Below are 13,617 nucleotides of genomic sequence, written 5' to 3'. Positions count from 1 at the left end.
ATGCAAATCCGACACCGGAGAATGGATTGAGAAATTTATTCCGACGCACAGAACGCTGGAGCATCAGTTGCAAACTATAGTTCGAACAAAAGTGACCAAATGAGAACCGCCATCGAACTGTACCACGCAAGCTTCGATCGGCTGAAGCTGTCGAGCCGTCTGATCGGTGCCGGTCTTTGGGAGCAAAAGTACGGCTTTACCTGGGGCCGTATAGCGAGTTTGACGCAGATCGTGATGTTTCTCGGTTTGCACGTGTGGACGGGTTACAAGTACCGGGAAGACGCGCTCGAGATGCTCGAATCACAGTCGCTCATCTGTACGGGTCTGGCGCTCATGATCAAGTACTTCACGATGATCCGCAACCGTGATCCGGTCCGTGAGCTAACGGGCAACATTGAGCGGGAAACGTACACAAAGTATCAGGAAACGAGCAACGAGTATCCGGTGGTGCAAAAGTATAGCCGTGTGCTGTACATCGCAGGACATATCATGATCGGCGGATACTTTGGATCGCTGTTCATCATTTGGATCAATCCGTTGTTCGTGTACTTTACCGAGGGTCGGGTAATGTTGCTGTTTTTCTGTGAAATCCCGTACGTCGATTGGACGGTGAACAGGGGCTATTGGATTACGGTCACGTTACAGATTGCATTTTATGTTACGGGCACCTGTGGGTTGATTTTGGTCGACTACTTGTGTGCGTTTTTTACCATCAACGGATCGCTTTACGTGGACCTGTTGCGTTTTCATCTGAACGAGTTGAGTGAGCTGCTGGCGGAGCCGGGCTATCAAACGCGCAGTTCGCCGGAAATAATCGAGAAGGTCAATCGCAAGTGGAGAATCTGTCTAGTGGAGCATCAGCACATCGTAGAGTAAGCAGTATCGCTATATTTCTCTATCGCTGGAGAAAATTCCTTTTAATGCAAGTTTGAAAATTATTTGCCAGATATTATGACAAGTTTTCCGATTTGTGGAGCATGATCAACCTGGCGCAAGTGGGCTGCAGTGTGTTTGGAATCTGCATCAATATGTTGATAATATTTCTGGTATATTTGAGTGTGAATCTTGAAAATTTTATCATGCGAGTGAGTATGTATCGATTGATTAATTTTCTCCCCATCTAGACTGATTGGTACGCTGCATACGCGATACTGTTTGCCCTGTTCATTGATCTGTCGGTGCACTTTGTGCTGGGTGCTATCATTGAAAGGAAGGTGAGAGTGATAGTCAGGCACGACGCTATTGAAAACGTTATTTTTTATTTTTTTCCCCACTCCCCAGGTCGATGAGCTGCTCATCAGTTTAGTACATTTCCCATGGTATTTACTTGACGATCGTAGGCAGAAGGAGTATAAGTTGCTTCTATTGCGAGCGCAACAACCGTCGGGTATGTCGATCGCTGGTCTTACGCCGGTTAATTACGAAACCTACACACAGGTGCGACGTCTTTCGTGTTGTTTGAGAAATGTAGTAAACGATGTAGATTTGCTAACGATTTTCTACATTTTTCTTGCAGATCATGAAAATGTTGTACCAGCTGTTTGCGCTTGCTATGAATTTTTTGAAGTAGGAACGGTCTTATGGAATCACACAGAGATTTGAGAAACAAGTTGATTGAAGCATACCCACAATGATTTAGATTACTAATTATCTTGTTATCTCTATCACGTTTTTGTACTGTTTCCAGCAGATAGGATTGGAAATTTGCAATGGTTTTAATTGCACCTTCAATTGCATGGATGCTTGGAGCAGTTGTACTTCGGGTGCCTTATGCCACGCCATTCGCACATGTTCCGCACGCTAATCAATAATTAATGATGAAAATATACTGTTCATTGCGCACTTCTATTAATACATTACACATTTCCGACAATAAAGCCGAAGTTTGAAAAGCGTACCTTGGCAGAGTTTTTATAATTTTTTTGAATGTTGAGAATTGTTTTTGTTTAGTGTAGATGAAGTTTTAAAGGTTTAATTTCATTACTACAACTTGGCACTACAACCTCGAAAGATCTCGGCCTGCCATTTATGGCTTACGGGGAGGCAATCTTAATGGAAGTTGGTCCACAAGTGCTCCATAATGACATCGGTGCATCGGGGTTCTCTGTCAGCATAGTACAGAATTCGTGCCCGTTGAGGACATTGGTGTTCAGGTCACCTGCCTGGTAGGTCTCCTCTGTGCTATTAAAATTCATAGGAGTGGTGCCTGTGAGGTGGCGCATCAGTAAAAGAGCTAAATAGGAGTAGGATAGATAAACACTAGAATAGGAAAACTAGATTCTTATTAATTAGTAATCGGTTAAGGAATGAGTACGCAGGATGATTCATTCATGATTCATGAAGTCGGTCTGATAGGGGACCCCAACCTCCATTCTGCCCTAGGCCTCCTGGATGTTTAATGTGTGGCGAAGACGTGTAAACCCTTCTTCATACGTCTTACGCACACACATCGAACGCACGAACTTCGCGTGTTACGATACACACTACACTACTATACGCGTACTATATGCTTACATAGCACTAACAGTTACACTCCTACTAACGATTAATCCTAATGTAATAAAATAAGTCAGTATGCAAGTGACCATCAAGCGATCAACATCCAACCTTAGATTTTCATTCCGATCCGGAAAATAGATAGGAACTTCTTCTTCTTCTTTGGCACTTCAACCTCGAGAGGTCTTGGCCTGCCATTTCTGGTTTTCTGTGACGTAATTATACCCGTAGGAAAGTAGTCAGCCTTACGTACGGGGTAAAATAGATAGGAACAAGACACATAAATCCGCCATTGCGACCTCCTGACGTATCAGTGTGCGATATGTACAGGGTTTCCGAGAAGAACTAACGATGTGCGAGCCATTTCTGGGCAATGGCTAGGATGAAGTAAACAATTGCCAGGTAGAACTGGCGATCTGTTGCCCTTTCTGGACTATGGCCAAGTTGAACTAGATACAGGCTAGGTTGAAGTTGAGGATGGCCAGGTTGAACTGAAATGTCAAATTTGAAACGATCCGAGAAGAAAATACCGTGTTTCTTCTTCTTCTTCTATGGTCCTACAGGCTCGAAATGGTATAGTCTGCCATTTTTGGCTTTCTGTGACATGGTTTTTTTTTCAAGTTCCAGAAATGGTAATATCACCAAGATATCGTAAGATGGTCAAGATGTAACCGACACCAGCCTTCACAAAGCAAATTCTCGTGAAACAAATCCAATCCACATTTGTGGGACTCCCGGCGGATTTGCTTTCCCGCTGGAGCGAAACAAGTAGAAGAAGAATATTGTCCAGTTTTTATAACAACAGTTCAATTAGAGCCAGCTTCACCGTAAATAACACCTACTTCACCTCTTGTATCAGATTCCCATTGCTTTGGTATAATTGTCTTCCGTGGGTTTAATTGCTCCTATAATAGCTCAGATGCATGCAGCAAATGAAGCTATACGGCAATTTTTGCAATACGGCTACTATTGCAGATGTCTGCACGCATATCCATAATTAATGATGGAAATGAACTGTTGATTTCTCCCGATCTGAACAATAGAACGTAACTGGAAATAAATACCTCGGGAAAACTTGTTGCCATTTGTTCATTGTGTAGTGGATTGGTCAGTTGCAGAAGGATTACTCGTGCGGTAAAACAAATTCATCTCCGAACCGAAGCTTTAATTCGGAACCTGGCAATTTAATGGCAACCCGTGGAAGCTTTCGTGAGCTTTTGAAGCCGTTGATATTTTGCTCGAAAGTAATAGGAGTGGAGTTATGGACGGCTCCGGGCAAATTTCTGCCAGCATCGTATTATTTAACAGCTATGGTGGCTATTTACCTTATCAGCACTGGATTCACGGTAGCCAAGTACAGGCATGATCCACTGCACATGATGAAAGTTCTCGTTACACTGGGGCTTGGTCTAGAGGTACGAACTCGATGGATAACGATGCAAGCATAAATTCTATACGAGCTTTCGATTGTAGCTGTTTATAAAATTTTTCCTGGGACACGCAACGGCCCACGACATAAATCAACTAACCGAGAAAATAGAGATCGAAGTGCTGGAGCGATATCAGAACGGAACGAAGGAAGAAATCGCAGTACTCGAACGAACTGGTCGCTACCTTTGGATCATCTTTCGAATTATGCGCGTAGCATATATATGTACTGCGGCTGCGTTTATGTTGTATCCTTTATTTACCTACTTCTCATCAGGAACAGTAGTGCCACTGTTACTGTTTGAGCTACCGTTCATCGATTGTAACACCACTACGGGATATATTTTAAATATGTTGTTCCAACTAAATCTAATCACATACGGCGTTACTGGGGTTGTATTGGCCGACGTCTTATACGTATTCCTTGCAATGTACGCAATGACAGCGGCAGATATTTTTATGGTGCATCTTGTTGAGCTAGAAACCCTGTTAAATGATCCTTTGGAGGATAAGACAAAGAGATTAGATGTCCGAGAAATGTGGGTACAGTGTATGCACGATCATCAGCTGACAACCAGGTAAGTATTTCATCGTAAGTGCGCACTGTAATGAATTCTCTTTAAAATAGAGATGATTACCTTCAGCTTGTTTAACAACGCTGAAGACATCTTGGGACTCCAATGTCTAGCACAAGTGGCTATGGGGGTGGTTACTATTTGCGATTGTATGCTGCTGGTAACGTTGGTAAGTCGGTATTAAGTGTAGAGGACTGTTGGATAATATCAACTTACATTTAAAATTTTTACATTTCAGACCGACTGGTATCCTACGTATCTGTTTTTCTTGGTTATGTTTACGCAACTTACAGTCTACTTTGTCGTTGGACATATTGTTGAGCTTAAGGTTTGTTTTTTACGTCCAATGCCGTGCTCAACGCTCTTAATGGTATATGGTGTTTCGCAGATTGATGAAATGTACAACAAAGTGATCTCGATGCCATGGTATAAGCTACCGGTAAAGGAGCAGAAAGAGTTTTGCTTCCTGATGGCCAAACAACAGCGTCCCATGATGCTGACAGCGTACGGATTTCATCCAATGAACTTTGAAGCGTACATGAGCGTGAGTAATGTTGCATTACGAATGTTTCGATTGATATCGCATAAAAAAACAATCTGTCTGGCATTCGATTATAGGTGTTGAGAGGCTTGTACCAGTTTTTCGTAATGATCTTGCAGTACGTTGGATAAAGCATCGTTTCACTGGATAAAGAACATGTATGGCGATATTAAAACTTCAAGTAAAAGTTCTGTAGAAGGACGCTAATGTACGTGAACCTCTCCTTTATCTTCTTTGGCACCGCCAACTCAAAAGGTCTCGGTTCTATCATTACTGGCTACCCTTGACTGCTATCGCCTCGGCATCTGGACCACTCGATGCCTATTAAAATTATAAAAAACAAAAGCATGTGTATAATAATGTTTTATTTTACTGCTTAGTGAAGCTGACACGATAGACGTAAGCTACTTATTTACAGGTTCTTGATGACTAAAGTCATGACGACAAACGACATTTCATTTTCGGACCAGCTCCGTTAGATGTAGCATTTTGTATGTATCTATGAACCCAAAACAAAATAGGATAGAAACATGGTGTTATTGTAGTAAGTCTGGGCAATACAAATAAGTGTTGATAACACAAGCTCAGTATATAAGCTACAGTTTTACTTTAAGGATCACTCACCACTTGCTTTAATTTACCATGCATGTGTGAACTATTCCCCCAGTGGTTTAATTGCACCCTTAACTACTAAGATGTATGCTGTAGTGATGGGCGTTACGGAGCCGGTATCGAACCAATAGTTCCGGAGCTGGTACCGTACCAACGTCTCTGCATCCGTATTTTGCACGCAAAAATCTAATCATTCGCGGTGACTAGCTCTGCCAATCGTTTTGTATTGAGAGCAAATGGCATTATAGCCATAAATCTTATTAAAGAAATAATAAAGTCTGTGATGACCTTATAATATGGGTCAGTTTGTTTTCTGTTTGAGGCAAACCATTTATTGGAGAAGTAAGAAAGCTTCTCCTTTGTTCGAAACCAACCGTGGAGCTGTGAGTGTCGTTCAAAGCGGTTTGTGCCAAGTCGACTCAAGAGCCGTTGGTGCCTACCAAGTTCAGGAGACGGTTGAACATGTCTTTGTAACCGATTGGAATCAGCTCCAACTTTGGTGCCGATTTGCCCATCTCTAGTATGTAGCATAAAGATAATGAAGCTATACGCAATGCAGTTGCAATTGCAAATGTTTCGATTGCTTATCCATAAGTTATGACGAGAATAAACTATTGCCTTCACCCATCTCAACAATAGACCGGAACTGGGAATAAAACACATCGGGGGAGCTGATGGCCATTTGTTCAGTGAGTAGTGGATTTGCCAGTTGTGAAAGATTTGCTACAACATATTTTTAAAATGGCAACCCTTAGAAACTTTCGTGAGCTTTTGCAACCGTTGACATATTACTCCAAAAAAATAGGAGTCGAGGTATGGACGGCTCCGGGCAAATTTCTGCCAGCATCATACTATTTATCAGCTATGGTAGCTACGTACTTTATCAGCACTGCATCTACAGTAGCCAAGTACAGGCACGATCCACTGCACATGATGAAAGTTCTCGTTACACTGGGTACCGTTCTGCAGGTATGGTCGGATCTCGCTTTATCGGGACATTAATATAGGTTTGTAATTGAGGTTTCATTTGTAGCTTTATGTAAAATTTTTCGTGGGTATCGCAAAGGGAAGCGATGTGAAGCTGTTAAACGAGAAAATAGAGCTTGAAGTGCTGGAACGATATGAGAATGGAACGAAGGAAGAAATGGCGGTACTCGAACGAACTGGTCGCTACCTTTGGATCATCTTTCGAATGACACGCATTTCAAGTGCATGTGCAGCAGGAGGGTTTATGCTGTATCCTTTATTTGCGTACTTCACAACAGGAATAGTAGTGCCATTGTTGCTGTACGAGCTACCGTTCATCGATTGTAACACCACTACGGGATACATCGTAAATATGTTGTTCCAAATAAATCTGCTCGTGTACGGTGTGATGGGGATCATATTCGCCGACTTCCTATACATAATGTATGCAACGTACGCAATGACAGCGGCAGATATTTTTATGGTGCATCTTGTTGAGTTGGAAATCTTGTTAAATGATCCTATGCAGCATGATACTACGAGATCAGAAGTACGCGAATTGTGGTTAAAGTGCATGTACGATCATCAGCTGACTACCAGGTAAGTGTAACAATGCTGGAAAGTACTGCACAGAATTTTTTTTTTATGTAATGAAATGTGTTTCGTATCATGTTTAGCTTGTTGAACATAATTGAAGACATTTTTGGACTCCAATGTCTAGCACAAGTGGCTATGGGAGTGTTTACTATATGCGATTGTTTGCTGCTAGTAACATTGGTAAGTCAAATTTCGTGAGGCACTTGGTTTCCGTTACTTTCAGTCCACCGTATAGGTAACGTGAGATGAGCAGTGTCTTTGTACAATGCGTCATAAGTAATCAATCGATGGAGAGGTAGTGTGTATTAGTTATATTGAATATTGGTATTAGGTAATATTAATTACAATGTACGTTAGTGTTGCTTTTATCCGTTACATTAAGGTTGTGTTAGTATTTAGTACGTAAGATTTTTCTCCAGTTAGCGTAAATTTATTGTGTGAATATATAAATATTTATTTTATAAAACATTGTTTAATTAAAGTTTTGTAATTTTAAAATAAATTTGCAAGGATGGTTTGCATTATTTTATTTTATTTTTAACATTTTTTCTCCCTCTATTGAACTACATTTAAAATATAACATATAAATTAAAATTTGTGGCTTACACAAATCACGATGCTACACAGCATCACGATGCTTACACAGTGATGTTCAGATCATGAACGAAATGTCTCCATATTCAGAACAATTTGTCGTTTGAGATGTGACATCTTGTAGACGCTTGTTCTGTAACCTGAGAAACATTTTAATGTAGAACCATTGCATTTCAGACCGACTGGTATCCTACGTACTGTTTTTTCTTGGTTATGTTCACGGAACTTACTGTCTATTTTATCGTTGGACATATTGTTGAACTTAAGGTATGTGCAAAGCGGGAAGTGTCAGGTACATTGCTATTAATGGTGTTTTTTGTTTTGCAGATTGATGAAATGTACCACAAAGTGATCTCGATGCCATGGTATAAGCTACCGGTAAAGGAACAGAAAGAGTTTTGCTTCCTGATGGCCAGACAACAGCGTCCCATGATGTTGACAGCGTATGGATTTCATCCAATGAACTTTGAAGCGTACATGAGCGTGAGTAATGTTGCATTACGAATGTTTCGATTGATATCGCATAAAAAACAATCTATCTGGCATTCGATTATAGGTGTTGAGAGGCTTGTACCAGTTTTTCGTAATGATCTTGCAGTACGTTGGATAAAGCATCATCATGTATCGTCATACATGTCATATTGAAGATAACTTCAAGTGATAGATCTGGAGAAGGAAGCTAATATTTGTGAGCTTAGCACCATGCAATTAGTTGGTAGCAACTTTACAAATTATAGAAACGAGATCAAGAATGTAGTTTCTTGCTTTTCTCCTTAAAGATTTATGGTCCTGTGTTTCCATCGTTTTCCAATGTCTGCAACAGTTTCAGCAGCATGTGCATCATTTTAATTTAGAGAGCGCGTTACTGGAGCATTGTGTTTGTGATTGTTCTGTTTTATTTATCTTTTCTCGGCCTAGAACCAGCAAATTACCAAAAGTTTATCCTTGGACGTTCTTTTGTCCTGTTCACATATTACCCGTTTGGCTTGAATGTGAGATTCAAGTATAATAGTAGCCTTACACTGTGTTCACACGAGCACCGTTTACCAATAAGCGCGTACGGCGTACGATGACAACAGTATTGTTTAATGGATTTTGAGTGTATGGTGGACGGTCTTGTGTGAACACATCAAAACGCAAAATACCATGATTTGGTATTGTTTTGACAAGTATTTCAAATGGAATTTAAATAAATTCAATGCATGTTGATCGATTGTGTAAATCAGATATTAAGATTTTCATATGTTTTTAACAAAAATCATATAAATGACTGTCGACATGTTTTTTTTTCAAGAACTTCGATTCGAGAAGGATTTTTGCATTCAATAAGTCAGAAATATCCGAGGCCGAGACCTCTCGAGGTTGTAATGCCAGGGAAGAAGAAGAAGAATTCGTCCAAACGAATTTCCAACGCAGGGCCGGCCGACACCTAAATTGTACTAAAAATATGCGCGAATTTCCAAACGGTGCTCATTTGAACACGGAATTAGATCACAATTTTGATCGGCCTTTATCAAAACAAGACCATTGGTAGCGTAATTGTTTTTCTTCTAGAAGATCATGTAAAGGACTAAGGATAAGACTTTTTAACGCAAAACTAAAAAGAGTTTAATAAACAACAATTGTAAAACCGTAATACAGCATTCCCTAATGTTGACCAGTCGTTAAATGTATTCTGTGGCACCAATATTTATTATTCCTCTTTATATATAACAAAGCAGATGTTAGTTGCTTTCCAGTGGGACCCCAAAGCTGCTAGTAAACCGATTGAATAAACATAGTCCGTACATAATTCAATACTTCCGATTAAAATGGTATGAACTGAATCATTGCAGGATGAAGTTGGAAAGGCCTAGTCCCTTGGACATCTTCCGGAGTACATCATGCGATATTTTCGAGCAGGTCACGTTCAAATCGGATACATGCAACTTATCTGTAGCTTACGTTCCATACTACTCTTATTCTTTTGTTTAACCCGATGACCTACGTGATTATACCGGCCATGGAAGGATTTACTTGATTTATTGATGTAAAGAAGTTAGAAAGTCAGTCTTTACAGCGGGGGAATGTTCCGGATGAGATTTGATTCCAAGTGCCACTATCGTAAGCTTTGTTTAAATCGTTTATATAAGGTTTCTGAGATCTCATTCACCTCATTTTGCTACCGTCACTGCCTGTTGTGCTCTAGGCCCAAAGCAATAGGGTTGCAGGTTGATAATTACTGACTTTGAAACTGATTGTATCGATTGGATTTTGCAATGGCTGTGATGATAGGATTACAATCAACGCAATTGAAATCTAGTTTTCAGACTCCGTGCTTGATCAATTCTTACTGATCATCAATAATTATAGGTAAGAGTCGTTAGTAACTTGTGGGAATTAGAATAATTATATAATCTTGCCTGCATTTGAACTACAGGATTTAATATTACAATTTTCGAGCATGCATTTAAATTTCACGAATTAAACAGTAGACAATTAAGGATTAAGATTAGGACTACTCGACTGTTATACACTTACACGAACTACTCGAATTACATGTAAATCATTATGGACAAACGAATACACAGTTGCAAACCGACCAGCGATACGAGTGCACACAGTCTCACTTCAATCCTCAAAATATATCACAACCACCCCCTTTCGTGAACATTTTCACATTTGTTGGTCCTTCGAACCGGATCGTGATATACGGAGAGGAAGTTTCATTCTGCAACCAAGAGTGGAACTCGGTATACGGAAATTGTGCAAGTCATTACGTGACAAATTCGCCATCGCATTCGGCCCCGCGTCAAGGGCAACGGTCGGTTACACTCCACCATTTCGAATTTCGCGCCAACGAGTTGTTCGTTACCGTCGTGTGATATTTCGTGTGATATTTTCGAGAAGCAATGGATAAGAAAATCAAGGCAGTGCAGTTGAAGAAAAGGATTGCTGTGGAAAGCATTAAATCCATGGAGCGGTTCCAGACGGATTTCCAACCCAACGACGCCCAACAGATTCCGGAGGTGTTAGAGAATTTGGAATCGCATCAGGCAGGGTTCTTCGCCGCTATTTCTAAACTGGAGGAACTCGACGAAAGTGATGCAACAATCGAAGCGTGCATTATGGAGAGAATCCACTTCGAGGAACGTTGCAGGAAGCTGAAATCATTTTTACGTGCAAATCAACCCAAGGAAGAAGGAGCGGTCAACGATACGACAGGTTTGGCTTCGTCGACACTCGCTTTTGGTCGACCGCACGCACCAAACCTACGCTTACCCAAAATCGAGCTTCCAACGTTCGATGGAGATCATACGAAATGGCTGTCGTTCCGCGATCGCTTCCTTGCTATGATCGACGCTTCGCCTGAGCTTCCGTCCATCGCAAAACTGCAGTACTTACTTTCATCGCTAAAAGGAGAGGCTGCACTACCCTTCGAGCACACACCTCTAACGGAAGACAATTACGCAATCACATGGGCTGCTCTGCTTAAACGGTACGACAACTCGCGTCTACTAATCCGTGAGTATTATCGGAAAATGCACTATCTCCCCGGAGTGCATTCGGTGTGCGTGGATAAGCTTTCCCACTTGGTGGATGAATTCACGCGCTTCGTGAACGGATTAGTGAAGTTAAAGGAACCGGTAGATTCGTGGGATACACCGCTGTCGAATATGCTGCTTATGAAGTTAGATCGGGAAACGCTGTTGGCTTGGGAAAAGCATTCGGTACACTTCACGCGGGACAAATACAAGGATGTGATCGAGTTTGTTCAAGATCGGATCCAAATCTTGAAATCGACCAACACTTTCGTGATGGATCAAAGCGCTGGTGGTACCAAGGTGGCCGGCAACAGTCGGCAGCCAGTGCAACGACGGTTCATCGCGTATGCAGCTACTTCTCGCCCGGCTCCTGTTCCTTCGTCTGCCCTCATCCAACCGCCAAAGTGTCCACTGGAGTGTTCCGAAGGTCACACTTTGCGCAACTGCCCAGTGTTCACAGGTAAAGAAGTTCAGCAACGACGAGACATTGTTGCAACGAATCGACTGTGCTGGAATTGTTTGAGCAGCAATCATCAGGTGAGGGAGTGTAAATCGGAATTTTCGTGTCGCATATGTCGGGAGCGTCATCACAGCTTATTGCATCACACTCCACGCTACACTCCTCCCACAACGGTTACAATGTCTGCTCAAACGGATGACGACAATGTGTTCCTTGCAACGGCAAACATCCAAATCAAGGATGACTACGGCAACATCCACGAAGCAAGGGCTTTATTGGATTCGGGTTCCACATCGAATTTCATTGCGGAAGACCTAGCTCGAAGGCTGTTGACCAGTCGCAAAAGGGTCAACGTCGCTGTTTCGGGCATCGGCAATTCGGTACAGCTGGTCAAGGGTTCGATCGTCGCCACCGTTCACTCCAAGACACAACCCTTCTCAACGGAAATGGCGTTCCTGGTTCTGGACACGCCATGTACAAACATTCCTACTTCACCAACGGACATCTCTTCATGGGAAATGCCGGATGTGGCATTGGCGGACAGCACCTTTAATCATCCGGGGCAAGTCGATATCGTCATCGGAGGCGATACGTTCTGGGAGCTGCACACCGGTCGCAAGCGCTCTATTGGCAGAGGCAAGCCGTGGCTGATTGAAACCCGTTTCGGTTGGGTTGTCAGCGGCATCTCTCATCATATATCAGCCGGTCCGCGGCTGTGTCATCTTTCTGCACACGATGCCACATTGGAGGAGATCCTGCATCGATTCTGGGAGAGCGAAACCATAGCCGAGGATCCTGTGCTATCGGTCGAGGAGAATGCTTGCGAAAAGCATTTCGCTGCAACAACTGTTCGCACTACAAGTGGAAGGTATGTCGTTCGTTTGCCTTTTAACCCCAATCCTAATGTCGTTTTAGGAGAGTCGAAACAAATAGCTGATCGTAGATTGCGTAGTATGGAACGGCGGTTGAACAGTAATCCTACAATGAAAAAGGAGTATGCCAAATTCATGAGAGAATACGAACAGTTGGGGCATATGAAACGACTTACCAGTCCTGCAGATGATTCGATAGATCACTATTACCTTCCACACCATGCCGTTGTTAAAGAGTCGAGCACAACCACGAAGGTTCGCGTCGTGTTCGATGCATCGTGCAAAACGTCGAGTGGTTACTCGTTGAACGACAAACTCATGGTGGGACCAGTCGTTCAAGAAGATCTCCTATCGATCATCCTTCGGTTCCGTTCTCGTGCCATCGCATTGTCTGCCGACGTAGAGAAGATGTATCGGCAAATTTTACACAGTCCCGATGATTGTAGATATCTGCGCATCCGGTACAGAGAAGATCCTGCTGAACCCATCTCAACCTTTGAACTACAGACGGTTACGTACGGCACAGCATCAGCTCCTTTTCTAGCTACAAGGACCTTGAAACAAGCTGCTATTGACAACAAGGAAGAGTACCCGCTGGCAGTGAACGCTGTCCTAAACGACTTCTACGTTGATGATTTGTTAACGGGTACCGATGATATCTATGAAGCGATTGAAATGCAGAAGCAGATATCAGGCATGTTAAATTCAGCTGGTTTCACACTGAAGAAATGGGCTTCAAACCGCACCGAAGCATTGCAAACCGTGCCGTCTGAAGATGTAGCAGTTCAACTAACGCATGAATGGAAGGATTCGAAGCAGGTTTCCACGTTAGGTATCATGTGGGAACCAGCTGCTGACACTCTACGTTTTCGGATCGATATACCACCTACACCATCCCGCATGACAAAAGGCTAGTTTTGTCATACATAGCTAAAATATTCGATCCCCTCGG

At 42.3% G+C, this 13,617-nt stretch overlaps 3 protein-coding genes across 3 annotated transcripts; all 3 read left to right on the top strand.

Annotated features, from left to right (window-relative positions):
* Positions 1 to 99: 99 nt before the first annotated feature.
* LOC118510000 lies at positions 100 to 1,069 on the top strand. The gene is made up of 3 exons (XM_036051384.1): positions 100 to 872; positions 947 to 995; positions 1,058 to 1,069. Exons 1-3 carry the CDS (start codon positions 100 to 102, stop codon positions 1,067 to 1,069), a joined length of 834 nt encoding a protein of 277 aa, XP_035907277.1.
* A 3,574-nt stretch (positions 1,070 to 4,643) lies between these two features.
* Positions 4,644 to 5,187, top strand: LOC118508959 (odorant receptor 30a-like). Its single transcript, XM_036048887.1, has 3 exons — positions 4,644 to 4,827; positions 4,888 to 5,043; positions 5,118 to 5,187. Exons 1-3 carry the CDS (start codon positions 4,774 to 4,776, stop codon positions 5,169 to 5,171), a joined length of 264 nt encoding a protein of 87 aa, XP_035904780.1. The 5' UTR covers positions 4,644 to 4,773; the 3' UTR covers positions 5,172 to 5,187.
* Positions 5,188 to 6,393: 1,206 nt separating this feature from the next.
* On the top strand, positions 6,394 to 8,419 carry LOC118509999 (putative odorant receptor 83c). The gene is made up of 6 exons (XM_036051383.1): positions 6,394 to 6,621; positions 6,719 to 7,218; positions 7,296 to 7,395; positions 7,987 to 8,076; positions 8,137 to 8,292; positions 8,366 to 8,419. Exons 1-6 carry the CDS (start codon positions 6,394 to 6,396, stop codon positions 8,417 to 8,419), a joined length of 1,128 nt encoding a protein of 375 aa, XP_035907276.1.
* The last annotated feature ends 5,198 nt before the right edge of the window (positions 8,420 to 13,617 follow it).

The sequence above is a fragment of the Anopheles stephensi genome, chromosome 3, assembly GCF_013141755.1.
Source record: "Anopheles stephensi strain Indian chromosome 3, UCI_ANSTEP_V1.0, whole genome shotgun sequence".
NCBI lineage: Eukaryota > Metazoa > Arthropoda > Insecta > Diptera > Culicidae > Anopheles > Anopheles stephensi.
Note: the sequence above shows the minus strand (reverse complement) of the source record. Positions and strands in the feature narration are given on the sequence as shown.

Excerpts from the sequence above, each read along its gene's own strand:
- LOC118510000 (XM_036051384.1), top strand. The coding sequence starts at position 100 with ATGAGAACCGCCATCGAACTGTACCACGCAAGCTTCGATCGGCTGAAG. Across the intron at positions 873-946 it reads GAGCATCAGCACATCGTAGA|ATATTATGACAAGTTTTCCG; the intron begins GTAAGCAGTATC and ends ATTATTTGCCAG.
- LOC118508959 (XM_036048887.1), top strand. The coding sequence starts at position 4,774 with ATGTTTACGCAACTTACAGTCTACTTTGTCGTTGGACATATTGTTGAG. Across the intron at positions 4,828-4,887 it reads GACATATTGTTGAGCTTAAG|ATTGATGAAATGTACAACAA; the intron begins GTTTGTTTTTTA and ends GGTGTTTCGCAG. Across the intron at positions 5,044-5,117 it reads ACTTTGAAGCGTACATGAGC|GTGTTGAGAGGCTTGTACCA; the intron begins GTGAGTAATGTT and ends ATTCGATTATAG.
- LOC118509999 (XM_036051383.1), top strand. The coding sequence starts at position 6,394 with ATGGCAACCCTTAGAAACTTTCGTGAGCTTTTGCAACCGTTGACATAT. Across the intron at positions 6,622-6,718 it reads CACTGGGTACCGTTCTGCAG|GGAAGCGATGTGAAGCTGTT; the intron begins GTATGGTCGGAT and ends GGTATCGCAAAG. Across the intron at positions 8,077-8,136 it reads GACATATTGTTGAACTTAAG|ATTGATGAAATGTACCACAA; the intron begins GTATGTGCAAAG and ends TTTGTTTTGCAG.